Source organism: Monodelphis domestica, chromosome 3, assembly GCF_027887165.1.
Source record: "Monodelphis domestica isolate mMonDom1 chromosome 3, mMonDom1.pri, whole genome shotgun sequence".
NCBI lineage: Eukaryota > Metazoa > Chordata > Mammalia > Didelphimorphia > Didelphidae > Monodelphis > Monodelphis domestica.
The window spans coordinates 112,335,074-112,362,639 of NC_077229.1; the positions used below are offsets into that span (position 1 = coordinate 112,335,074).

Consider the following 27,566-nt stretch of genomic DNA (forward strand, 5'->3'; position numbering starts at 1 on the left):
CACTTCCCCTGATTTTTACATCTACCAATCACAGTTGACACTTTTGCTTTTAGGACTGCCATGGGGCAGTCAGTTGATTTTGATTCATCATCCACTATTTCACACCTGGGTCACAGATCTCCCACTTAATGTATGAAATGGAGTGTTTATACCTTTGGTGATTAAATCTTAAAAAATGGGCAGATCTCCCTACTACTGTAAGTAGAGTGTTTACACTTTGGGTGATTAAATCTAAAAAATAGGCAAGGGTTACAATTATATCTTCACAATCAGAGGAGAGTTAATTAATTTCATTGATATAATCAGGGGAGAGTTAAATTTAATCTTCACACTCTATACCCATATCTGTTCCATTTCCTTACAATTTCCTAGAGTGCTAATAAGTATAAGAGTTAGAGTCATTAGATACAAGTCCTTGTTTTAGCTTGACCACTGAATAGCTATGGATAACTAAATATAAGTCAGTTTTTCTCTCTGGACTCCAGTATACTCTTCTATTAAATTGGGGGCTTGAGGGGGGAGTGGAATAATCATTGGATGGCAGATTTAGAGTTGGAAAAGGCATCTGAAAGATAATCCAAGTCCCTCACTTTATAGATGCACAAATGGAGGTCCAAAGAAGGAGACGTGTCCCAAGACAATGTGCTGAGCCAAAACTCAAACTCAGACCTTCTGATTGCAGATTCAGCATTCTTTCCAGTATACTATATTACCTCTCAACTTCGTAGACTACTTATAAAGTTCTTCTTATTCTTTATTTCCCTCATTCTCAAAAAAATTTGCTCAAACCCCAATTTTTCTATGATACTTCTGACCCACTTTCCCAGCTGTACTCTATATCTCTAATACTTTGCATCCTCTAGTATCCTAAGTCATCTTTATTCAAACTATACCATAGATCTGACCTTCAATGAAGAATTCAATGCCATGACTAATTAGGAAAGAAGTAATGAAGTTACCTTGACACTACTCTGTATAAATATTAGTCAGTAAATATTTAGTTAGTACCTACTTTGTGCCATGAATTGTGCTTTAGCACTGGTGATAAAAACTGCTCTCAAGGAACTCCCAGGCTAATGAGGGAAATGGCATTCAAACAACTGAATAATCAAGCTTTACAGAAGATAAAGTGGAAATAATCAAAAGAAGGGCACTAGAACTAAGGGAGATTAAGGTAAGGATTTCTACTGTAAAAGGTAAAGTTTTATATGAAAGTTGAAGGAAACCAAGAGAAAAAAACATTCCAGGCATGGAGGTAAAATATCTATAGTCAGGACAGCTAGGTGGCTCAGTGGATTAGAGACAGGAGGTCCTGGGTTCAAATTTGTCCTCAGACACTTCCTAACTATGTGACCCTGGGCAAATCACTTAACTCCACCTTGGAGCCATACTTAGCATCACTTCTAAGACAGAAGGTAAGAGTTTTGTTTATTTTAAAAGAAATAAAGAAAATGCCTATAGTCATTTGTGTGTTGTGAAAAGAATAGCCAGGTCAATGTCACTGGATAGAAGAATGGAGTTGGGGAGTGAGGGCAGGCTATGAAACACTTTAAAGATCAAACAGAATTTTAGATTGCACCCTAGAGATGATTAGAGTCCACTAAAATTTATTGAGTAGGAAGGGCCACACTTGAACTTTAGGAAAATCACTCTCATGGCCATATGGAAGGTATCCTGGAATGAGGAAAGGTCAGTTAGCAGGGAAACCACTAGAAGCTGTTGTAGCAGAATAGGGGCGCAGTGGTGAGAGCCTGGACCTGGGGGAAGAGAGGAAGAAAGTGGTAAATAGGAAGATGTTACAGAGGAAAATCAACAGGCCTTGGCAACAGAATGGTTATAAGGAGGCAAGAGTGAGTGAAGAGTGGAGGATAACACCTCGATTGCTATCCTGATGATCAGCTGCCCTCCCAACAATTAGAATGTTAGGAAGAGGACAGCGTTTAAGAGAAAAGATAATGCCATTTTGGACAGATTAAGTTTAGGACATCTGGACTGAGATGTCTAAAAGACATTTGGAGATAGAGGATTACAGATCAGCAGAGAGGGCTCAATATGTAGATTTGAGAATCATCAGCATTGAGATATTGATTAAATGCATGAAAGCAGATGAAATAATATGGCAAGGACAAAACACTATGGGACACCCACTCAACTTAGATGAAAATCCAACAAGAGACTAAGAAGGGGATCAGTCAAATAGGAGAAGAACCAGGAGAGATTAATGCCTTAATTGAAGAAACCAAGACAGATTAAATGACTTGCCCAGAATCATATAATTAGTAAGTGTCTGAGGCTGGATTTGAACTCGAGAATTCCTAACTCCTGGCTCAATGTATACAGTGCTTCACCTAGTAACCACTGTTAGCTAGCATATGTATAGTATTTACAAATATTATTTCATTCTATCTTCACCATACTCCTTTAGAGTAGGTGCTTCTTATAATTCCCATTTTACACATGAGGAAACTGAGGCAGACAAAGGTTAAGTGTTGTACCCAGGGACACATAAGTATTTCCCAAAACTGGATTTGAACTCAAATCTTCCTGACTCTGAGACCATCACTCTAACCACTGTGCCACATCACTACCTTCAGAGACTGAAATTTAAACAAGTACACTTTCCTCCTTATGGGAAATAGGGGGTGTAGCAACCCCACAATCTAGAAAATGCACATAAAATATTTGGGCCCTCCTTTCAGACCAGAAAAGAAGTCTGAATTTTTTCTTTTTCTTTTATGGAATGTTTATAGTAAAAGAAATTATGTATATTTGTGATTTTAAAAAATAAAATATGTTAATGACACAATACTATAAATATATTTTAAGAATTTATGAATTTCTTAAACTTTTCTGTGTCATGTTGGCCTTCACATGTCATCTGTGGCCTCTGCAAAACCCCCAAATTCCCAATTAATTTCTTATGCCAACCTGTATTATATTAAAATCTATAGTGGGGGAAATTGTGATGTGGAAGGGATACCTGCACTATGTTCTGAACAGAACCAGATTTCTGTGACTATATGTAGAAAGACAAAGTGATCTAAGATAAAATGAAATGTATTAACAGTTTATCAATGATTCCAGAAAGCAGAGTGGAAAGAACTGTCAGAGGTCAGTACCTGGCCGAGATAAGGCTGAGCCTAATGAGGCTGAGAGGCTAAGGAAAGGAAAAAGGAAGATTTTGCTTCAGCCAGTTGCAAATGTGAATCAAAGAAGACCTGGTGATGGGAATTTGCTCCTCATAGAAAGAGGGAATTATCAATTGCCTGGGATTACTACCATCCAAGATCTTATGTTGACACAGAACAGGTTCAATCTATTCTGGCTCTAAATGCCAGGAAGAAGGAATTGAGCCAACAGGTCACTCAGTTGGCATCTGTTTCTGTAAGAGACCTGACGTCTCTTCTATTGCTTTATACCTTAATGTTTGGGGATAATGTACCCCCAGAAAGCACAACTTACATTTGGCTCCTTTTTGACCTTGTCTCTATCACTAGGTAACATCTGTGCTCTGGTGTCTGATGATTATAGGAAGGTTATGGGTTATTTCTAACAAAATAGTTAGTGAAGCAGAGTAGAGAACCATGGTATTATATTTTCTGTTGGGTGACACAGGATAGAGTGAATACTATAGGTTCTGTGGCATTTTTTTCCAGAGACTGAGGGCCCCAAGAGATTGAGAGTTCAGATCCCCACTCTTCCTTGTTGACTGATTGCTCTTCTCCAGTCCTCTGGTTCTGGAGGGACTAAACCAAAATATCACCTGCTCAGTTTCTTTTTCTTATCTTATTGCTGTAACTGGCATTTAGTGGTAATAATGAGCATCCTTGTTTTGCCTTTGATCATATTAGAAAAGCCTCTAGTTTATGCCTATCACATATAATGGGAGTTTTTGGTTTTACATATGACAGCTATCTACATAGATAATTATCATTATCATATCTATCTGTATCTGTGTACATATATTAAGGAAAGATCTTGTTATTTCTGTGTTTCTATTTTAACAAGATTAGATATTCTTTCTTGTCAAAAGCTTTTTCTGCATCTGTTGATAAAAATTGAATGATTTTTTGTTATTCTTATTATTAATATGATCTATTATGTTAATAATTTACCTGCATTTGAGCCAGTCTTGTAATCTTGGTATAGATACAATTTGATCATAGTGTATAATCTTTCTCATATGTTTCTCTTATCTCTTTGCTAATGTTTTATTCAAAATGTTGGTAATAAGAATTTTGTACCATTCTTTCCTCTGCTTTGATTTTTGAGAGAGAAAGCTTTGAATATATCAGAAAAAAGATAGATTTGATCCAAGAACCTATTATTTCAGGGCAATTTGACCCAGGAAAGAGGCATTTAACATAAGAAATTCATAAGACACATAGGCCAAAGAGTTGCTTAGAAACAAATGGTAGATATACAACAAAGTCATTGATTTTAAGAAACACATATAGGGATGGCTAGGTGGCACAATGGGTAAAGAGCCAGGACTGGAGACAAGAAGTCCTGGGTTTAAATATGGCCTCGGACACTTCCTGTGTGACCTTGAGTCAATCACTTAACCCCAGTTGCCTAGCCCTTACTGCTCTTCTTCCTTGGAACCAATACTTGGAACCAATTAAAAAAAAAAAGGTATGTATAAGGCAAGTATCTAAGGAAGAAAGAAAACAAGCATTTATTAAATACATCCTATCTGCTGAGCCCTGTGCTAAGAGTTTTTCTTACAAGTATCTCATTTTTCCAAACAACCCTGGGAAGTTGGTGGTACAATTATCCTCCTTTTACAGCTGAAGAAACTGAAGCTTAAACATTTAACTCTTATGCCCAAAGTCAAACCAGATTTGAATTCAAGTCTTTCTACTTCTAGGATAAGTACTCTACTATAGTACCTAGGAGCTAAACTAACATTGCCTCATCAGCAATTAAGCTGAATCTCTTAGGCTAGTTCAAAACATTTTTTTAAAAAAAATACCTTCTACAAGAAGCTTTCCCAGCCCCACTTAATTCTAGTGCCTTGCCTGTTCTGAATATTTCCCATTTTCCCTGCACTTTGCTTGTTCTTCTCCATTTGTATATATGTTGTGTCCTCCATTAGATTGTGAGCCTCTCAAGGGTAGGGACTATCTTTAGCCTTTTCTGTATTGGCAAAACTTAAGATTTAATGATAGGCACTTAATAAATGTTGATTGACTGATGCAAGAGTGTAACAAAAAAGTGTAAGTATTGTTTCAGAAGGAGCCGAGTATGTGAATAAATGATGATGAGGGAGCAGGAAAGCAATAATTGTGCTGTAAGCATGAGAAAAATCAAAGAAAGGACAGGAGCACCATTCAGTTCCAAACCTTATTTCTCCTTATTCTGGCAAAATTCTAGAACATATTACTAAAGGGACTATTTGTGAGTGCTTAGAAAGTAAAATGATGATCCAAAAAAAAGAAGATAGATTCATCAAGAACAAGTCATACCAGGCTTCGTTCCTTGCTTATTTGACTGACCACCAGACTAGTAGTTAGGAGAATGTCGTATATAAATATACTTAGATTTTACAAATTACAAACTTGTACTTTTGGATAAGATATATAGATTTGAGCTAAATAACAATGTTGTTGAAAGGGTTCAGAAACAGATGAAATTATTTGGTTCCGGGCATAGTTGGCATTTTTGCCCAAATCGATCATGCTAAAAAGTTTGAAGGGATAAACCTTCAAGATCCAAAAAAATATATGGGACAAACTAGAACAATGGGCAATATCAAATAAAATGGAATTTAACAAGAATAAATGTCCAATTCTAAAGTTGATTCTAAAAGTCATTACAAAAAATCTGAAGGAGAAAACATGATTATAAATTTACTTTGGAAATCATCAGGATATGCATTTTGAACATAATTTGAGTCAACAATGTAATATGATAAAAAAAACTCTAATATTCTGTTAGCCTGTGTTGTAATTTTTGTTCAGTTGTTTTTCAGCATGTCTGACTCTTCATGACTGCATTAGAAGTTTTTTTGGCAAAATTAATGGAGTGGTTTGCCATCTCTAGCCCATTTCATTAATAAAGATACTGAGGCAGACAGTGCAGTGACTTGCCCAGAGTCATATAGATAGTAAGTGTCTTGAGGCTGGATTTAAATTTAGGAAGATCAGTCTTCCTGACTCCAGGCCCAGAATTCTCTCCACTGTGCCATCTGGCTGCCCATTGTTGAAAACTATTAATGTGTCCAGATAAAGGTGATAATAGTTCCTGCATACTCAACCCAGGTCCAGCCACACCTAAGAATATTCTGGTCTGTTCTGGGAACCATATTTAAGGAAAGACATAGTCAAACTAGAATGTTTCCAAAAGTGGACAAACAAGTTGGTGAAAAGATTAAAGAATATGCCATGTGAGGATTGATTAAAAGAAATGAGAGTATTTTGTTTGAAAAAGAGGTTTTTAATTGTTAAAGGAATGTGAATTCTAGAAGGGCTGAACATCTATCGCCAAAATGAAGTAATTAACCTGGCACTGATATTCAAAATAATTTCTGGTGCCTGAACTTTGGGAATAAAATCTGGAAGAGTCAGGGAATGAGGCCGAACTAACCTGGATTCCCAGGGCATTTGCCTAGAAGTATAGGAGAGACTGAGCAAAAATGTAACAATGTGACTTTCTTCTTTTTAATTTATACTGATTTAAGTGAGTTTTATCTTTCCTCTGTAGTACTTTGTAGTAAAGCCTTTTTTGAACTTCTTTTTAAAAAAAAGAGGAGAAAAGAGAAGACTTCGTTTCCTCTGCTATTTGAAGAATGAAATTCCTCAGGATCTACTTTCCCGTAAGATCTGTCATTGTTCACAAGCTTCAAATGAACCCCACCCCATTGCTGATTCACACCTGTTTTGTCTGTCTGCTGCTGACACATTTCTCCAAAAAAAAAAATGTATCATGCTTTATCATTGGTTCACTTAGTCTTTCTATTCACACTAGATCATCCTTATTGTCTCAAATTATGTAAACCATATGTATATACAGCCCAACTTACCATTGCCACATCTGCAAGAAATGAGTGTGCACACATTAAGTTAATATTAACAATAAGAATAAGGGCATCAACAAGAGTCTTTTAAGCACACTGTCAAATATATTAGGTTAAAACTTAAGATAAAGTATATCCAGCTACACACTTCCCAGAATCACAGAGTTGCTAGGACCTCAGAAGTCCTCTAGTCAAGCTCATACCTGAACAAGAATCTTCTCCACTATATCCAACAAATAATCCTCAAGTCTTCACTTGAATATTCCAGAGAGGAGGAAACCCACTATTTCCCAAGTAATCTGTTCTACTTTTGGTTGACAATGGTTGTTAAAGTTTTTCTCATAGAAAGCTTAAACTTGCTTCTTTGTGACTTTTACCCATTACTCCCAGTTCAGACTGTGGGGCCAAGCAGAATAATTCTGAATGCTTTTCCATGGGGTCACCCTTGAAATACTTGAAAATACCTAATTGTGCCCCTCTTCATTATTCTGTTCTCCAGAATAAACATCTTTCTTTCCTTTAAGTATTCCTCATATGGCATGATCTTCAGGCTCTTTATCATCATGAATGCCTTCCTCAGAACTCTCTCAAATTTATCAGTACCCTTGCTAAAATATTCCACAATGGTTGTGCCATAGCAGAAGGAAAAAGGATGATCACCTTTCTTGTCCTGGACACAGCATTTCTTAAGAGTACATTGACTTTCTTGGCTACTATTATCATACTATTGGTTCACATAGAGCTTTTGGTACACTTTTTAAAAGGCCCAAACCTCTTCAGAGAAACTGCTGTCTAGCTATGCCTCTTCTCTCTCGGTCTTGTAAAGATGATTTATTTCAACCAAATGTAAGAATTTACAGGGGAGATAGATTTTCATCTTAGTAGATTCAGCCCATTGTTCTACCCTGTTCACAGTTTATTTAAATCTTGATTGTCATCCAAGATATCAGCAATTCCATTTAGCATTTAGCTTCTTGAGATGAGCAATTTTGTCTCATCTGAACTTATCATCATCGGGTTTCATAGAGGGAGTCTAATAAAACAGAGGGCCTGGGAGCAGTTTTGCTATGTTTTGATGATTTTTAAAGAAGAAAAGGGGGAAGAGAGAAGTAATACACTAAGGGGAGAAAAGGAGAGGATAAGGGCAATTACCTCACATAATTTGGATACATAAGAAGATTATACTCTGTATCCTCTGATCCTGAAAGAGGACATTGGAGCAAAAATTGCATTAAACTTAGAACATATGTACTAAACATACTCCTTTAACCACCCTTTTCTCTTGATAAAGCTGGAATAGAAAAACTGATCAGTTCAGTCACTAGCCATGATTCTACAAGATTCATGATGAAATTTGCTACCCACCTAATAATGCATCCCTGAAATATATTTGAATTTACACTATTTACAATTATAATTATATAAAATATATAAAATAAAATATAAAAAATAAATAAAATAAAATTACATAAAAACCCAATTTAAATATACAGTGTGAATACAAATAATAGGACCATTTCAAAGACTATCCTGGGGGAGGCAGCTCCATCTGGGCAAAAGTGGGAGGGCCCAAATTCAGAGCTAGCTGACATTGCCATTGTGGGAATCTGTTTTGCTTAATTAAGAATATATATTACAAAAGTTTTGTTTTATTTTGTTTTTTACTAGGAGGGGAGAAAATAGGAAGGAGAGAAGGTAGTCATTGAAAAAAATGAAGTTTAAAAAATGTTTGTTGGCTTGGATTGAATTGTTAATATCCTGAATCACAATTAGGAGTTAGACAGATCTTTAATAGGGTAGAACATCAGTCTGTATCTAATAAAATGAAAATCTTAATCCCTTTCCTGTAAAATCTTAAACTTGAATGTAATAAATCACCTTCACAAGATAGAAGAGGCATGACTAGGCAGCAATCAATATCTTTGAAAAAGATGACTTTTAAAAAGTATACCAAAAGCTTTATACGAACCAATTCTATTGGGCAATAGCCAAGAAAATCAATGTGATTACAGGCTGCCTTAAGAGAGATGATCTTATTTTCTTGTTTTTTTTTAATATATATATATACACACACACACACACACAAGTCCTGGGTACCATATTTTAGGAAGGCTATTTTCTCACCCATTTAAAAAAGTCAATAGTTTATCCTAGATTAGTCCCTTATGATTGCTCATTCTTATTTGCCTTTTTGTTTTTATTATAACTCCTGTGGTTGTATTTTTCAGTTTCTGTGAAAAATCTGATCTTTTCATCAGGAATGCTTGGAAGTCTTCTAATTTCATTAAAGGTCTATTTTCCCTTCTAGAATTGTACTCATTTTTTTGTGGTAAATTATTCTTGACTCTAAATTTATATTGTTAGGCTTTGGGGATATTGTATTTCAGGTTCTCTTCTCCTTTATAGTGTTATCTACTAAATTTTGTTATATAATAATTATAGCTAACATTTACATAACACTTAATTTGAGCCAGCCACTGTGCTAAGTACTTTACAATTATTGTATTATTTGATCTTCATAACAACCCTAGGAGGTAGGTGCAATTATTATCCCCATTTTACAGATGGCAAAACTGAGACAGAAAGATTAAGTGATTTAGGTCACATAGCTAATAAATGTGTTTTAGAACTTCCTAACTCTTAGACCTAGTATTCTATCACCACCAACTACCTCCACTATGGCTTCTTGCTTCTTAAATTCTTTTTAGCTACCTAAAAAGTTCTGAATTTTAGCTATAATGTTTTGGGGAGTTTTCATTTGGGAATTTCTTTCAGTAGTAGATTCTTTCTATTTTTTAATCTTTTCTTCTAGTTCTTAGAGGTCTGAATCGTTTTAGAATTTCTTGAAATAATGATATATAGGCTTTTTATTGTCATGACTTTCAGGCAATCCAGTGATTCTTAAATTACCTCTCCTTGATCTGTTTTCTAGGCTAGTTGTTTTATATATAAAATAGTTTCTTCTATTTTATCAGCTTTTTGACCCAAGTGATATTTATTTCATTCTAATTTTCAAGGATTCCAATTATTTGGTAAGGTTTTATACCATGTTGCCAAACTGTTAATTCTCTTTCCAATTATTTCTTCCACAGCTTTTCTTTTTCATTTTTTTCTCCTTGTACTCTAAAGCACTTATTTTTTTTTTCAATTGTTTCCACTAGTGGTCTCTTTTTATTTGTAAAATAATTTTTAACACTTTAAAAACATTTTTAAACACTCGACTCATCTCTTCTAGGAATTCTAATTGAACGTATGTCCATGCTATGTTTTTCTTTAACGTTTTGCTTGTAGATATTTTGGAATCATTTTCTTGTTCTTTTTTGTTTGTTTCTTGAGCATCCTTGTTATCCTCATATTTGTTTGATCATTCTTCCAGTTCTGCTTCCTGACAGACTGTTTCAGGGCCAGATTCTGTGCATTTCTGGAGAAGAGAAGTGGTCCTGTTCTGTGTCCTTTTGGTTCTTGTTGATGTTTTCTTGGGATATTGAGTGTTATATTAGTCTAGGATCTTAGAGACAGCTCAGGCTAGAGACCTACAAGCTTTTAGTGTTGCCAGAGCAGTTTGATCCAAAAGAGCTTTAGTGCTAAACTTTAGGTCTTATGTAGAAAATAATAGTTGGGGGGGAAAGCATTTTTTACTTCCTGCTATGTGAGAGGTACTGTACTAAGCACTTTTTTTTTTTTGGTAACCCTTACCTTCCATCTTAGAATCAATACTGTGTATTGGTTCAAAGGCAGAAGAGTGGTACGGGTGAGAAATTGGGGTTAAGTGACTTGCCCAGGGTCCCATAGCTAGGAAGTATCTGAGTCTAGCTTTGAACCCAAGACCTCCTGTCTCCAGGTCTGGCTCTTGTAACTACTGAGCCTTTTTGCTGCCCCTTGTACTAAGCACTTTTTACAAATATTATCTTATCCTCAGAAATCTAAGAGGTAAGTGTTATTATTAGTCCAATTTTATATTTGAAGAAACTAAGATAACCAGAAATAAGTAACTTTCCTAGAGTCACACATTAGTGTCTGAGATTGGACTTGACTTCATGTCTTCCTGACTCCAAGCATAATGCTCTATCCAAGATGCCACTGGCCAACTGGAAATCTAGCTGATGTAGGTTTGAGCCTAAACAACATAACTAGGACCTTTCCCCTGTTTCAAATGCCAGTAGACTTGAATCAGCCACTGTTAGCCAGATAGAAAGTTGTGCAGACACCCCTTTTGTCTGGTCTTTCTTATTCTGCCAAAGGCTTCAGTCTGGTCTGAGGACTGTTTCTGAGACCTTCTTTCTCTCCTAGGAGCAAAGCCACACAGCTGTTACTTGCTTCTGTACTTAGGTCTAGCTCAGTGCACAGCCTATGGCTGGCCCCCTCCCTGTCCTGGACCAGCATCCCCAGGTGCAATTACTTTGCACCTTCTTCCCTGGATCTGTGACCTAGCAGTAGGGAGTGAGCATCAGGTACCAGCCATTACCTATTCCTCCTTCCTGTACAGGGCCGAGTCCCGTCTTGCCCACTCACTTCTTGCCCTGGTGTGCAACCACAGGTATTCCCCAGGACAGTTCCTACATGGAGTGCCACACTAAGCCCCTCTTGGCCATACCCATTCCCCAGTGTCTATAGACCTCTCTGTCTCCCTTTGCCAACCTGGACTGGAAAAATGACCAACTGTATTTTTCCTTGAATTTCCCAATCATGAATTGGTCTGATGGATTTCCTAGATGCACTTGTGGAATAATTGTGGGGAAGCACAGCCATGCTACTTTCTAATTACTAGCTTAGCTTATCTACTACTGCTGCCCAGCTGGCATTTAAGTAGCACCTACTGTGCACAAGGTATTGTGCTGGGATACAAAGACAAAACAGAAAAGTCTTCACCTTCAAGGAAGCTGCATTTCACTAGAAGGATAAAACATATAAAAGGTAGAACAGAACTAAGAGAAAGAGCTAACATTGTTAAGAAAAACAACTTTGAAAGACTTAAGAACGCTAGTTAAGTGCAGTGAGTGACCTTGACTTCAGAAGACTCATGGTGAAACATACTCTCCATTTCCTGACAGAAAGGTGATAGGCCCAAGGTGCAGATTATGAAATATGGGGACATGAGGGGATGCCAAAGGAGTAATTTGTTTTGTTCCACTATATTTGAGTCAGTCAATATTCATTAAGTACCTGTGAAAAAGGCAAAAGATAGCTCCCAAGGAGCTCACAATCTAATGAGGAAGGCATCAAGCAAGCAAATAGGTACAAACAAGCTATAAACTGGTAAATAGGAAATATCAACAGAAAAAAGACACTAGAAGATTTGGGAAAGTCTCTTTGTAAAAAAATGGGATTATAGCTGGAACTTGAAGAAAGGAGAAAATAGTCGGTTTCTGCTCATTGGAAAAATTAAATTAAACTTAAGGAAAAAATACATTTTAAAAGTATGCATAATTTGAGGAGAAAGAGGAAAGGCTTCCTTTAGGATCAAAGAAAATAAGCATTTACTACGTGCCAACTCTGTGCCAAGTATTGTGCTAATTACTTTACAAATATCTCATCTGACCCCTACCATTTTGCAGTAAAGGAAATTGAAACACAGAATACTTAAAAGGCTTGCCCAACGTCAAACAATAAGTGTCTGATGATGGATTTGACTTCATCTTTATGACTTCAGGCCCAGTAAATATACTACGCCACCTAGCAGTCTCTAGGAGGCAGTACATGAACTGAGTCTTAAAATGAAGGGAGGAATTCTAAGAGTTATAGGAGGAAATTTATTCTAGTCATGGAAGACAGCCTAAGCCAAAAGCACAAGATGACAAAAAGGAATAATATTTAAAAAACTAGGAAATGTAAACCAGAATCAAACAATAAAAAAACAAAGTAAAACAATAGGAAGCCAACGAAAGTCTTCAGTTAGGGACACAACATGGCAAGTCCTATGATTTAGGAAGATTATTTTGTCAACTCTAAGCTGTCAGTTATAAATATGGAGGAAGAACTAAAGAAGGAAAACTAGAACCCTGGCATCCAAATTAGAGGTATTTGATCTCATACAGTCATAAGGTGATAAGAGCCTGAAATTGAAAAGTGGCCATGTGATTGGAAAGAGGTAAATGAAAGCAAGAAGTGTGGAGATGGAATCATCAAGATTTGGCAACTGTTTGGGCATGGGAGTGAGGGAAAGTAAGCAGTCAAGATTGACTGACATTGTGAACCTTGGTGACTGGAGGTGGTTGTAACTTCTGTGAAGAGAGAGAAATTAGGAGAGGATTTGTGCTTGTTTGTTTGGGAGGAAGGGATTGATAGCCTTCTCTTTGTTACGCTGAATATGGGACATTTAGTTGGAAATGTTCTGTGGGCTGTTACCAAGCAATAGGCCTGAGAATACAAAGACAAAAAAATGAAACAATCTCTGCACATTCTTTCAGGGAAGATAAGTATGTATACTCTGTGTATGTCTGTCTATGTGTGTGTGTATATATAGGTAGATATATAGATGGATAGATAGATATAAACATACCAGATACAAAATATATGCCAGGTAGTTAGAAAGGATATTTAGATACTTAAAATAGGGTGGATCCAGAAGGACTATATATATATATATATATAAAGTTGAGCCAAATATTGAAGCAAGAAAATAATCTGAGGCAGACATGAGGAAGGAAGAAATTCCAAGCATGAAGGACAATCAGTGCAAAAACTCAGAGAAGAAATAGGGATTGAGAACCAGAGAAAAGGGTAGTTTGACCAAAACATAGAATGTGAGAAAGGAAGCAATGTATAATGAAGCAAGAGAGAGTTTGGGGCCGAACTATGCAGGGATTTTTAAAGCTAAATGGAGTTGTCCTAGAGATGCTAAGGAGACACTGGAGTTTATTGAGTAAGGGAATGATTTGGTCATATCTGTATTTCAGGAAACTGACATATATGTGGAAGATAGATAGAATTAGGGAGATATTTGAAGAAATTACACCAGTTAGGTAACCATTGTAATCTGGACAAGGGGTGATAAGGGCCTGGCCTAAGATGGTAACTGTATGAGTAGAGAGATGTGGTTAGATGGAAGAGATGTTATAAAGGAAGAAACGTCAAGATTTGGCAACTGATTGGATTCATGATGTGAGAGTGAAGGATAACACTGAAGTCAACCTAGGAGACTAGAAGAATGGATATGCCTTCAACAAAAATAGTGAAATTTAGTAGAGAGGTGGGTTTGAGGGAAAAGAAAATAAGTTCTCTCTTGGAAACATTGAGTTGTATAAAATGTTGTTGAGATATCTAGTTTGAAATGCCTAGTAAGCAGCTGCTTATACAGAACTGAAATTCAGGAAAGAAGACTGAGTCTGGATGTAAAGATATGTGAGTCATCTATATAGAGATGATAATTAAACCTTTTGGGGCTAGCAGGGTCATAGAGAGAATTATAGGAGGAGAAGAGAAAAAAAAAGTTAAGAGAGAAGAGAATATCCTCCTGACAGAGCCTTAAGGAACACCCAGTTAGGATGTATGATAATAGCTGATGCAAGATCATCTGGTGATCAAGAGAGAGATTAGTGATGGATTCAGAAATCTGGTAGTTATCTACATTGAGATATTAATATTCATTCTAATGTTGTATCGTTTGCTAATTTCATAATTATGCCAGCTACTTTTATCCATTCAGGACTAAAGTGATTTTCCTAGAACACATGTCTGATCATATTACCCCTTTACCCAAACTCCACTGGCTTCCTCTTTCCCTCAAGAAGCACAATACCTGACATATACTGCATGCTTAATAAATGTTTATTGATTGATTGAGGTTAAATAGAATGGAAACATCACAGATACTAGAGGTACTCCACTGAAGACCTTCCAAATTGACATTGAAATATTAATATTTTTGAGGTCATGCCATTCAACTGACTTTAAATCCACCTAATTTTACCATTTGTATCCCAAATTTCTCTATCATTTCCACAAAAATGGCCCAAGTGACTATCAAATGATCATTAAAAACTAGGTAAAGTAAACCAACATTAATTAAATCTGGTAAGCCTGTCATAGAAGAATATGATTAGATAAGATTAGTATCAGTGTTAGCATGGCATGTTTTTGCTAATGCCACACTAAATTTGGGATGTGAACTTGGAAATTACTCCACCCTACTCAGACAGTGCTTTAGGGGAAGATAAAGTTGTAAACTCCTGATTGAACAATGAAAGTCCCCAGCTCATACATTATAGTAAAGCTAGAACCTTAAGCTAAATCTATTTTTATATCTAATACAAAAAAGTGTTAAGTACCTGTAAAGGTTAAATTAGTACCTAAAAAGGTCAAGTAACTTACAAAAGGAAAGTTTAACAAAGAGGTATGAAGTACTCAGAAGATTTACTCCAACCAGAGAAGGTGAAAACTAAGAATGGGCAGTCCTGGAAAAAAGCGTCTACTGTGATTAGTAGACATGAAAATTTAGGGGAGGAGACATAACAGAAAAATCTCTTTAAAAGAAGGTGAAGGAACAGTTCAGGGACAATTGAATTCAGTTACAATTGAATTCAGTTTGGAGAGTAATTTCAGTTCGGAGTGGAAGAACCCAGCTTGGAGACAGTCTTGTGGTGAGTGATAAAGATTGACTCGCTCTCCCTTAGGCTCAGCCTACTACTTTTCTACTACTTGGCTCAGCCTGAGCCAGGGCAGTATTAATTCTCTCTCTCTCTCTCTCTCTCTCTCTCTCTCTCTCTCTCTCTCTCTCTCTCTCTCTCTCTCTCTCTCTCTCTCTCTCTCTCTCTCTCTCTTTTATTAATTAAAATTTTCATAAATCCCAGCTGACTTGGGTATTTTCATATTTGGGAATTTCCCATGGCGACCACTTACTTAGGTTTTAAGTCAAAACACTAAAATTATCCTTACAGTTTTGGCATTTACAGGGACCACCACTCATTTTCAAGAAAGTTGCTCATCATAATTTTATAATATGCTCTAAAGTTTTTCCCATGAATTGAAATCCATTTCACTGGTGTAAAGTTTTAAATTTAATCTTAATAATAAAAATATTATATCTTAGGAGATTTATTAATGATCATTAGAAATCAAGAAATAAAGAGGATACAAAATAAAGGCCACATGCCCATGACTGATTAGCCATTTTCAAAATACCTATTCACCACCATCACCACGCTGGCTAAAAGCCAAAGAGGAGGAGCAGGACTGCCCACTGAATATTTATTCCCTGTCTACAGGAAGTATGTAATGACAGGAAATCAATGGCCTCCCTGGAAATGTAGTTCTTTTTTAGGGTAACATTTTCAATTAGGGTAACAATTTCAATGGATTATAGTTTATAAACTCTGTTCTTTTCACTTCTTGAAAATCTAGATCACATTTGCCTTTCACCATTGTGAATAACACCTTTTCCACTCTCAGTAAATGTTTAAAGAACACTAGAAGTGGCTCAAGTTGAAATCATATCTGCCATTTCTCTCAAGAAAGTAAAATACAGTTTGCATGGGCCAGGCGATATGAATATATCAGTAATAATAGCTTGCATTTATATAGTGCTATAAGGTTCTCATAACCTCATTAGGTTAGTGTTATTATAAGCTTCATTTTACAAATGAAGAAAAAAGCTGAGAAAGTTAAGTCACTTGCCCAGACTTAAACAACTAATAAGAATCTGAGGCAGGATTCAAACTTGGGTCTACCTTACTTCAAGCCCATTGTTCTAATCCACTAGATCAATTATCAGCCTTCTGGATCAGGGCATCAGCCCTTTCTTACTGTCTATATTTCTCTTGACTATCACCTCCCTATTAGCCATTTTTGTTCTGACCATTCCAATACAAAGGTTACTCTCTGCAGGAAAAAAAAACAAATGTAAAGTTGAATTTGACTAGTTCTGCCTTGTCTCAATTATGCATTATCATCATTCCATTAAACATGTTTCTTCAATATAACTTTTTTAGTTTTTAGCTTTCCTCACCAGCCTCAGTTGATTCTGAGCTTTAGCACTCCTCATACAATTTCGTAGAATCATGCAACACTTGTATATCCATCTTCTTTTACAAATCCTGGTTTCTGTCTTCTGTACATACCATTTTTTTTCTTATCTTAATTGATTAGCGAGTTCTCAGTGTATCCGCGTCATTCTTTTCAGATCATTTCTGGTTTTGCTCCTTATCAGAATTTATTCTTTATCTTTAGAACCTCATTGTTGAGAGCTTCCATCCCTCTTAGGATAAATTTTCCTTTGGAATTTTAGTCCATAAGATCATACCTATCCTTCCTCAGAACCCTTTGAAATCTCATCTTCCTTGTTTGGCAGAATCAGATCCTGAATATGATTTCCCCTTCTTGGTCTTCCACCTTTTGAAGGATAAAATTATCATTCTAGTCACCAAGTTCACAGTTTGTCATCCTTGAGTCTCCATTTTCCTTTATACACCTACCATGTCCATTCAGTTGTTTGAGTGATTCACTTTTTTAGTGATCGAAATTTAAGTCAAATTAGTATGTCAATTATTTAGTACATTACAGTTATAGGTTACTTTAAACTATTATATTTCATTTGTATCAGATTATTTCACTTCATGTACACAGCTGCCCTCTGAGGTAAGCATTAGAAGGATTGGCATTCCAGTTTTATTGTTGAACAAATTAAAACCCAAAGAAGGTAGCAAATGAAAGAGCCAGATCAAAGCTAGGTCTTCTGACTCCTGCTTATCAATTTAATATTCATAATCATAACCATTAAAGATAATACACTAAAAAAAGAAACAAAATAAATTTGATCAAGGAAATCAGTATTCAAAATTACACTAACTCTGGTCAAAATGTCAATTTTTTTTTAAACACCAAAATTAGAAGCCTCTAACACACAAATAAAAAGACGCGTCTTTGATACCTTCCAGAACTAAAATCCTCTCGTGATATTAGGCCACATTAAGAAGTATAGTCTCCAGGAGGAAGGTAAAACTGCCCTAGTTATATTCCATCCAAAACATTGATTTGGGTTCTATGTGCCACAGTTAGGAAGGACATTGATTAGTTAGTACAAAGGATTGCAACTAGAATGGAGGGGAATTCTGAGATGGCACAAAGAGAACTAGTTGAATAACTAGGCTATACCTGGTTAACCTGGAGATCAAAACACTCAGGGAAGACTGGATAGCTCTTTTTAAATACTTGAAGGGTGGTCATTTGGAAATTGAATTGAATTTACTTTTCTGCTTAGCCTCAGAGAACAGAACTAAGATTGATTCAAGCAATTCAGAAGTGATATAGATTGCCCCAGGATGTCATTGTGTCATCCCCACACTCACTAAATTCCTGTGACTTCCTATCACCTTTAAGATGAACTAGTTCTCAACCTTTCTAATGCCATGACCCTGCAATACAGTTCCTCATGTTGCAGTGACCCCAAACCAAAAACTTATTTTGGTGGCCACTTCAAAATTGTAATTTTGCTACAATTATGATTCGGAATGTAAATACCTGATGTGCATTATGTATTCTCATTGCTACAAATTGAAAGATTGAGAACCGCTGAACTAGATCATACTCTATTTTGTGTTCAAAGCCCTTCATAATTTAGTTCCCCTGCCTTTCTAGGCTTCATAAACCCAACTACCATCTAGTGTGTTTTTCCATTCAGTGATGTACTACTAGCCTGCTGGCTGTTCCACAGACAAGACACTCCATCTCTTGATTCTTGGCATTTTCTCTGATTGTCCCCTAGATTTGCAATGTTCTCTTCATCTCCACCTCTAGCTTTACAGGCTTCTTTCAAGTCCCAGGCAAAATTCCATCTCTTAAAATCTTTTCTTATGTCCCTTAGTGATGCCTTCCCTCTATTGATACTTTCAGTTGTTTATCCTGTCTGTGTCTTGTTTTTACATGTTTGTTTTCATGTAGATAGTGAGCTCCTTGAAAGCAGGCCTCTCTTTGTATCTCCAGGGCTTAGTACAGTGCCTGGCAGATATAAGGCATTAATAAATGCTTACTAACTGGCTAAGTCAGTTTGCCCCATTATGAGTCTTCCCACAGAGACCATGTGATTGTTGGTCAAATATACTATAGTGGAGATCTTTCTTTGGGTAGAGATTGAAATAGATGGTTCTTAAGGTCTCTTCCAACTCTGAACACCTGTGCTTTTCTTGTGTGTGCTCCAAGCCTAGATCCCATTTTCCCAGAAATGGTTTTGTTATAGCTTTTCTTTAATTATATGTTTTTGTGTTTTTAGTCAGCCTTGTGCTTCCTCCTTCCCTAAAATGTTATGTAAACTAACTTGTTCACTCTGCTAATGTAAAGCTTGTTTATTTGAAGAACCTAGAGCAAGATTAATTCCAGCTTTTTTATGAGCTTTCTGGATTCTGGGTGTAATTTTCAATGAAATTGGCCCCATTTGCCATTTTACCAAAACAAGTTCACTTAAGCTTACTCCTAGATAGGAACAGCAATGAATGTGCCATATATCTAATCTTAAACTGAAATTTTTTTCTCTTGTTAAAGAGAAAACACATCCCTTGTGAAAGTGCTTGACTGCCACTAAGTGAAATAAAATGACAGTTTCCCCATGATGTTGTGTTGGGACAATGATATAGTCAGCATTTTTGTCAGCATGCCTGAGCAGGCAGTGATAAGGGCACTTTGCAATGTTTATATTGCTGCATTTTGAGTATATTTCTGAAACTGGGCAAGTTTAGCGAATTTGGTTCACAAGTTTATTTTCCTGACTCAAGGAGCATTTAATACACAGGTATTTATTTCAATTTTGCATAATGGTTTGTAAAACAGAAAGTGAAACTGTTGGGGGTTTCTCTTCCTTTAGAAACCTGATGTGAGGCTCTCTCGAGGCAGCATTGACAGAGAAGATGGAAGTCTTCAGGGTCCGGTAAGCAAATACAAGGAGAGCCTTTGACTTATTTTTTAAATTTCTAGTTTTTATAAACGTGGATCAAAGTTTGCCACATAAAGTTTCCAACATTGTCAGGATTTGTAATATGAGGCCACAAACATACATGTTTTGGAATGCAAGTTTCTTCTGTGGACAAAATAATTGAACCTAGAATTTTCATACAAAACTAAAGAAATGTAGTTGGCAGTATATTAACATGAGAGCCTTTTAACAGAAACAACAAGCTGATTTCTTTGTGCCTTAACAAAATATGCACTCTGCATGTAATTCCTAATTTTGTGTAGAAAGTTGTATTGCATTTACTCAAATTTCCGGTTTCTGTGAAATCATAAGAGCTTCTAGCATTTTGATTTTATGTAGAAACAGCATCAAAAATAAAATTTATTCACATTGTATTTTTCCTTCTTGGAATTCCTCAAATATAACTAAAATTCTCCTTATGGGAAAAGTTTTGAGGTAATTTCAAATATGCTTCTCATCTGGTAGAAATACTGATTTTTCTAGTAATGAAAGATTGTTCATTTCCATAAACAGATGCATAGTCAACTGTACACATGCATCCTTTCTAATAAGAAAGCAAATTTGCCTTGCTCTGGTCCAGTAATTGCTTTAGAGATCTGTGCTCTACTCAGAGTCCCAAAGAAGATATTGGAGTCAAAATAAATCAATGTACTTGGACAAACATATTTATATGCATATATATACATATATATATATATATACATTTTTATTGAATTACTTTTAACCATTATTACTGAGCAACTTTAATCCAACCTGCAGCTTTTTAAAAACTGCTCTATTGTAATTACAGCACAACAAACAAAAGCAGATTGCCATAAAGTAATGTTATTTGCCACTGAGCATTTTAATAGGATATTGTGATGTTTCTTATGTATTTGTCCTGTGACTTCACTTTCCCTCAGTATATCTTCTCCCCATCTTAGTCTCTTTATATTCCACTGATTTGAGATCAGTCCGAACAAGCATTTATTAAATGCTTACCTCGTGCTAAATTCTGGGAATATAAAGAAAGCCCAAACATAATAACTGCCCTCAAGGACCTCCCATTGTAATGAAGGACACAACATACGAATAACAGCATATAGACATACAGACAGTAAATGTAAATGGGAAGTAAAAAGGCAGTAGCTGTTGAGAGAACCATGAGAGGCCTATTGCAGAATGTGGCATTTCATCTAACTCTTCATGAAAGTCAGGGAAGCCAAGAGGCAATAGAGAAAAAAGAGAGCATTCCATTAATGAAGGACGGCCAGTGAAAAGACTTGGAGTTGGAAGTGTCAAGTGTCATATTCAGGGCATAGTAAACAGGCTAATGTAGCTCACTTGTAGAGAAAACAGAATTGATAATTTCCATTATATGAAGTATACTCATGTGGAAAAGGGAAGGGATTTATTTTGGCCACAGAGAACAGAAAGGACAAATAAGAGAAAGTTTAGAAAGGCAGGTTTGTTTCATTAACAAATGAGAGATGCCCAGAAATTAGATTAGTGAGTTCCTGGTCAATCAGTAAAAGTAAAGACTGAATAATCCCTTGTAAGGTTTATTGTAAACCAGATTCATATTTTCAGTAAGAATGACTGGATTCTCTCTAAGATTCCCTTCTTACTTTGTGTTTCCATGAATATACTTCCAAAATAAAATGCTGACTGACTGCTTCATTGGCCAACATAGATCCTCAGATTCCAAATCCAACTGGCACAATCTACAAGCTACTAACAGTTGATTAAAGCAAGTAATTACACTGTTGTGTGTGCATAAAGAAAATAATATGGATTTTAAAAGATGTCAACTGAATTGTCCAAGTGGCACAATGGATAGAGCCCTCTGCCTTGAGACAGGAAGACTCATCTTCCTGTGTTCAAATGTAGCCTCAGACACTTACAAGCTGTGTGACCCTGGACAAGGCACTTAAGTGTTTGACTCATCTGTAAAATGAGCTGGAGAAGAAAATGGCAAAACACTCCAGTATCCTTGTCAAGAAACCTCCAAATGGATCATAAAGAGTTGGGCTTGACAGAAAAACAACTAAACGACAATTCTATATTTACAACATAAAAAAGGTTTTAGGTTCAAAGGGGCTGATTTAAATCCACTTATTTGTCTATTTAATAAGAAACACAGTAAAGGTACTGAAGATGAGAAAAGACGATATGAAATTTTTTAGGAATATCACTTAAGAGCTCTTTTACAGATGTTTTACCTGAAAGGACAGAAGAGCCATTGTCTTTAACTAATTTTAAATAATAACTCACCTGTGAAATGCTGACTCAGAATTTTTAAGTTTCTTTCATAAAATTTTGGTTTTGTTTTTATTCTTCATATGGGAGGCTAAAGTAGGTGTCCAATGTATTTCAAAATGTCTTAATAATCAGTCCTATACCAGTGAAGAAATTATAAAGGCATTAGATCTTTATGAATTAGTTTGCTATCAGGAACCTCATTATGCAGAATTGCTATTCTTAAAGCTTTGAGGAATCGGTGATACATAGTAACTGTCTTGAATTAAATTTTGTTTTCCGAAGAATTAATTGATTCAGCTCTTGCCTCTATGTACATATAAGACTTCCTTATATTTTTAGGAAGACAATTTTTCCTATAGCACAAAAAGTTGTAAAGCTCACAAATAAGCATATTAGCAGTTGGAAAGGAGGCCAAAAAAAGAGTATGGCTGGGTACCGATTCTGTGCTAGACATTGTGCTAAGTAATTTACAAATATTATTTCATTTGATCCTCATAACAACCCTAGGGTGTCAGTGCTTCCTCCAGAGGGGCACATTTAAGTAGGACAGCTCTACCCCAGAATGAAGGTCCTGGGTTGTTTGGACATTGATTTTCTTGTGCCTGCCACATAATCGAGAACTGAGTCTACTAGACCTCAGTACAAGTAAATGCCATAATTTGATTTAATGATGAATAAAGAACCTGTACACTTAATGTTTGGGAAGCAAATTAGGATAATTTTTTTTAACCCTTACCTTCTGTCTTGGAAAGGCAGAAGAGTGGTAAGGGCTAGGCAATGGGGGTTAAGTGATTGACCAGGGTCACACAGCTAGGATTTGAACCTAGGACCTCCCGCCTTTAGGCCTGGTTCTCAATCCACTGAGCTACCCAGCTCCTCTCCCCCCCCCCATAATTTTTTAAAGGATATAAGAGAGTTAATTAGGAAAGTTCTGGATCATTTTGTTGAATTTTCCATTCAACCTGTTGAAATTATAGGCAGGGGCTTTTTTGAGTAGTAACTCTTGTTCTCTGGAATACTAGTCTCTGATCTTTACTCAGGGGCTATGAGCCAGCACATGCAACTCTCAGACATGACAGACTGGTGAGGGGAGGGAAGAAAAGGGATGAAAATCCCTTCTCCCCTTCACCTTGTGGTATTCCTAAAGAAAAGCTCAAAGAAAACAGAAGAAATAGTCCTGAAGAGAGAAAAAAAAATGGTCTCTCACATTACTTTCATAGACACAGAAACAAGTGACTTTTCCAGTGGGTCCATTCTCCCAAGTGCTAGTTAGCCAGTCACTAGATTGGAAGCAAGGCACTGGCATAGGCAGGCACCCCTGCCACCCTTAAGGAGGTACACCTGGGATGCTTCTCCATAAAATGTCCACATACTGTAACCGTACCAAAGTCAGGAAAATATGGGTTCAGATATTGCTACAGAGTAGTGGCATGACTCTGGGTAAGTCATTTAATCTCTCTAGACTTCAGTTTCTTCCTCTCACCAAGAGAGAGTTGGACTCCGACATCTTTCAGCTCCGAATCTTTGATCTCCAGATCAGTTCCCCACTTCCAAACTCTAGGCTTTTTGTGACGTTTTTTAAACCCTTACCCTTATCTTAGAATGAATACTAAATCTTGGTTTCATGGCAGAAGAGTGGTAAGGGGTAGGCAGTTAGGGTTAAGTGACCTGTTCAGGGTCACACAGCTGAGAAGTGTCTGAGGACAGATTTAAACTCAGAACCCCCACTTCTAGGCCCAGCTCTATCCACTGTGCAACCTTGCTGGCCCTTTTTGTGACTTTTTAGTGGATTTATACATTGTAAACAAAATGTGCACTGAACCTTTTCTTTTCCACAGACTGGTAACCAGCACATATATCAGCCTGTGGGTAAGCCAGGTAAGGTCAGATATATTTTCATATATTTTTTATAAGCTTGGGAAATGTAATTAACCTTCCATACAAGGTTTCTAGAAAATGGGCAGGGTATTATCTGATAGACTGATGTCAAGGTTTTAAATGCCCTAGCTCTGCTTTCCTCCCCTTTCCACAAGTCCCTTAGCAGATCTAATAGTTCATAAGATTCCCCTCCTCACTAGTACTCATAAGAACCTTAAAAAATCTTAATCAAAAAATGTAATCAGTGTCGGTGCTGCACATAGAGAACAAACACCTCAACAGAATGTCATCCCCAAGATCAGTTTCAGATTGTAATACATTCCAGTGTGTGGCTAGCGCTGGCTTTTATTCAGATGTACTGCTGTGGATGCATGATCTCCTCAATATGGGTACTTCCACCACTGGCATATATCACAAACATCTTTGTTTTCTCATCTTATGGGATTTATAGATATATATAATCATAAATCATTTCATCTAACTAGATCATGCCGCTCCACCAAAGAAACCCCCTCGCCCAGGAGCACCCAGCCATCTGGGAAGCCTCGCCAGCCTCAGCAGCCCCGTGGATAGCTATAATGAGGGAGTGAAGGTAGGTCTCTCCAGACCTTTATGATATATCCAGTCCACACTACAGAATGGAGTTTCTGGTCCATATCACATTTATGATACAGCCATCAAACATTTCTCAAGTGTTCTCTGTGTGCAGAGCACACAAAGGTATCGAGTTCAGCTGAGAGACAGGCCATTCTTAAGCTCATAGTACAATGGGGAGAGAAGACATCAAGCTAGACACAATATTATAGGATAAGTGTAGTAGAGATTTCCAAAATACAGCACCATGTCAGATGTGAATGGGAAGCTCATTACTTCTAGTAGGAGGAAGAAAATAGATCCAATAAAATTTCTAGAAGGAAGTAGCATTTTAATTGGCTTTCAGTAGATAGGAATTCCATAGGCAAGGAAGAAGAATGGGAATATGGGTCAGAAGGATATGCCAGGCCTAAGAAGCAGCATTAGCAAAGAGGGAAATATTTAAAAATGCAACAAAATGCATTTGGTGAGCAGAACATGGTTCAGATTGGCTAGAACATGGGGAGTTAATATCCATAGAAGAGAAGGTTAAAAAGGTAAAATAGTAGCTTATCATGAAGGGCCTTAAATGCCAGTCATAGGCATATAAAAGCCAGGGTTGTATCTGAGACATTCATTCCTTAAGTCAGTGCTGAAAGAGGGGGGCGGGGGGGAGTAATGATTATAGTTTTGTGAGATAAGCAGCTCATTGACTCCAACTCTGACAACATTTTAATTAAGCATTTGTCCAATGGAGGATAAACATTTTAAAATATTATATGTTTTATGGTTTAATGTGATTGGTATATTGTAGTTTCTCTGAGAGCATCTCTCTCCTTTCCCAGTGAGTCAGTTTGTTTATTCATTAAAATGCAGAGCCAACTTAGCTTCTTCTAGTCTTAAAGAACAAACTGAAATGCCTGAGACATTCTCTAGGCTTACTGACTCCATGAATCCAAGAAACTCAAATTATTTTTCTATTTAAAGTCAAAGTACCACTTGTTAAAATAAAGAAATATATATATTAACCATGTCAGTTCTTCAGGTATTCAGCATGTAAACAAATAAAAATTCCTAACACATCTTTTATTTGGAAGTGATACATACAGACATTTATTTTAAGCTGGATATTCAGAGTTCTTTGGGGTTTTTATAGCTTAAAATTGAGTTTCTGGTGTCATTAGTTAGCAAAGACAGTCTTGGACTTTTGTATCTTTAACCAAAGCTCTGAAGTGGCAGTCTGTCATCCATGCAAGTATAATTCTTTTAATAAAAGGTCATCAAAAAAGCAAAAGCAATGAGATATTTTTGATGGTTATTGTAACAAGCCATAATGATCCAATTCAGTGAACTCTTACTTAAAGGGAAAAATAACTTTAGTAATAAATCTGCAACTAGGATTCTGTGTTTTCACAAGTCATAATACAAATAAGATCCATGAAAAAGGTTATTTAACTGTTACATGATTACTTTGAAATCTGTTTAATTAAGTGCTTTTTCCTCTGACATTGGTTCCTATACATTTCATAAGTAATTGGGTTAGGCCCCAAAATTAACTATACTAGTTCTCAGAAGACAGATACACTAATCCACCAGTGCTCAAGGATTTTTCATTTGGTAAGACATGCTTTTTTATTCTACCAGCAATAGCGCTTGAGAGCCCAGTGTCTCTTCTGTTCCATGATGAGATACCAGAAGAGGTCCTGATGCATAATTTTCTAAGTTAACAATAAACCTTATTAAGAAAATAAGATGATTGTTTAAAACATAGGTGGTATGAATTTTTGAGTAATGAATCATTTTCACAAGCATAAATGATCATTTGTCTCTTAGACCCCATTTTGTGTTAGTCCAAATTCAGATACTGACCTGAAAAAGAAAGTGAAATTTTCATAAGTAGCTACTTAGCTCAGAAATTTGGAAATGGTACATTCACTCAAATAGTTATGAGCCCCAAATCTTTCTGGTTTCTTCTTTGAGGACTTGATTCTTTGATTTTGAAATGATTTGTATCTCACATCAGTACAAGTAAAGATAGCTATGTGTGTGCAGTGTAGTAGTTCATAGTAAAATGCAACCAGGAATTTTCCAAGTTGCCGACCCTCAGAAAGTACAGAATCCAATAAGAACATACGTTACAGCCTACGACTTTGATTTCCAGAATTTCCCCATCACTGGTGAAGTAGAATTTAATGTCAGGAATTATCTTTAGATTTCATACAAATGCATACCCCTCCCCTTGCAGTCCTTCAAGGACTGTCCTGCTAGTCATGGGTCACCATGGAGAAGTCTCATCACATAGTGGCCAACTACTGATCAGACCCCAAAGGAATAAAAACTTCAGGCTTCATGCAAACAAATACCACCTTCCCTCTCTCAATATGTACATACATTCTTGTACATTTGACTAGTCCTTCCCAGAAATGATCTGTTTTTCTGTAGAAACTTGCACCCTCATCAGAAAGCTATACAAATTACACTGGACATTAATGCCACTTTACTTGGGCAAACATTACTACCAACTAAAAACAAAAAGCCCATTCTGTGGTCCACAGTGCACAGTTTGTAATAGCTAGATGGAAGCAACACTTAGAAATTGGACTAGTAGAAATTTGTTCCTCTCTCTTTGTGTGGAAGAAATTTTTAACTCTTTTAAGTTAGGAATCTCTGAGATTCATGCACCAGAAATTTCACTTTGCAAAATAACCTGCAGAAGGGAGAATTCTTTCTACATTAATTTACTCTGGTCTATTTCGTTACAGCAGCATAGTCGTTGTATTTCATTGTAGAAATAACAAATGAAAAAATAAATTCTGTTGCGAGGAGTAATGGCAACTTCCTTTTTAAGGTTATAGAACCCAATCGTTGAAATCACTCTGAAAGAAGTTAAATATCCTCATCAGGAGACTTGACTCTAGGAATATAGCCAGTTGCATTTATGAAACCAGGAACCATCTC

General features: G+C 36.4%; 1 protein-coding gene across 13 annotated transcripts in view; it reads left to right on the forward strand.

Moving 5' to 3' along the window:
* Positions 1–27,566, forward strand: part of PTK2 (protein tyrosine kinase 2) — a 426,082-nt gene that overhangs the window by 391,028 nt on the left and 7,488 nt on the right. For all 13 annotated transcript variants that reach the window (XM_056823019.1, XM_056823011.1, XM_056823017.1 and 10 more), the window contains 3 exons: positions 19,809–19,871; positions 23,996–24,035; positions 24,521–24,627. In XM_056823019.1, coding sequence (XP_056678997.1) covers positions 19,809–19,871; positions 23,996–24,035; positions 24,521–24,627 — 210 coding nt within the window. The remainder of the gene's footprint in view (positions 1–19,808; positions 19,872–23,995; positions 24,036–24,520; positions 24,628–27,566) is intronic.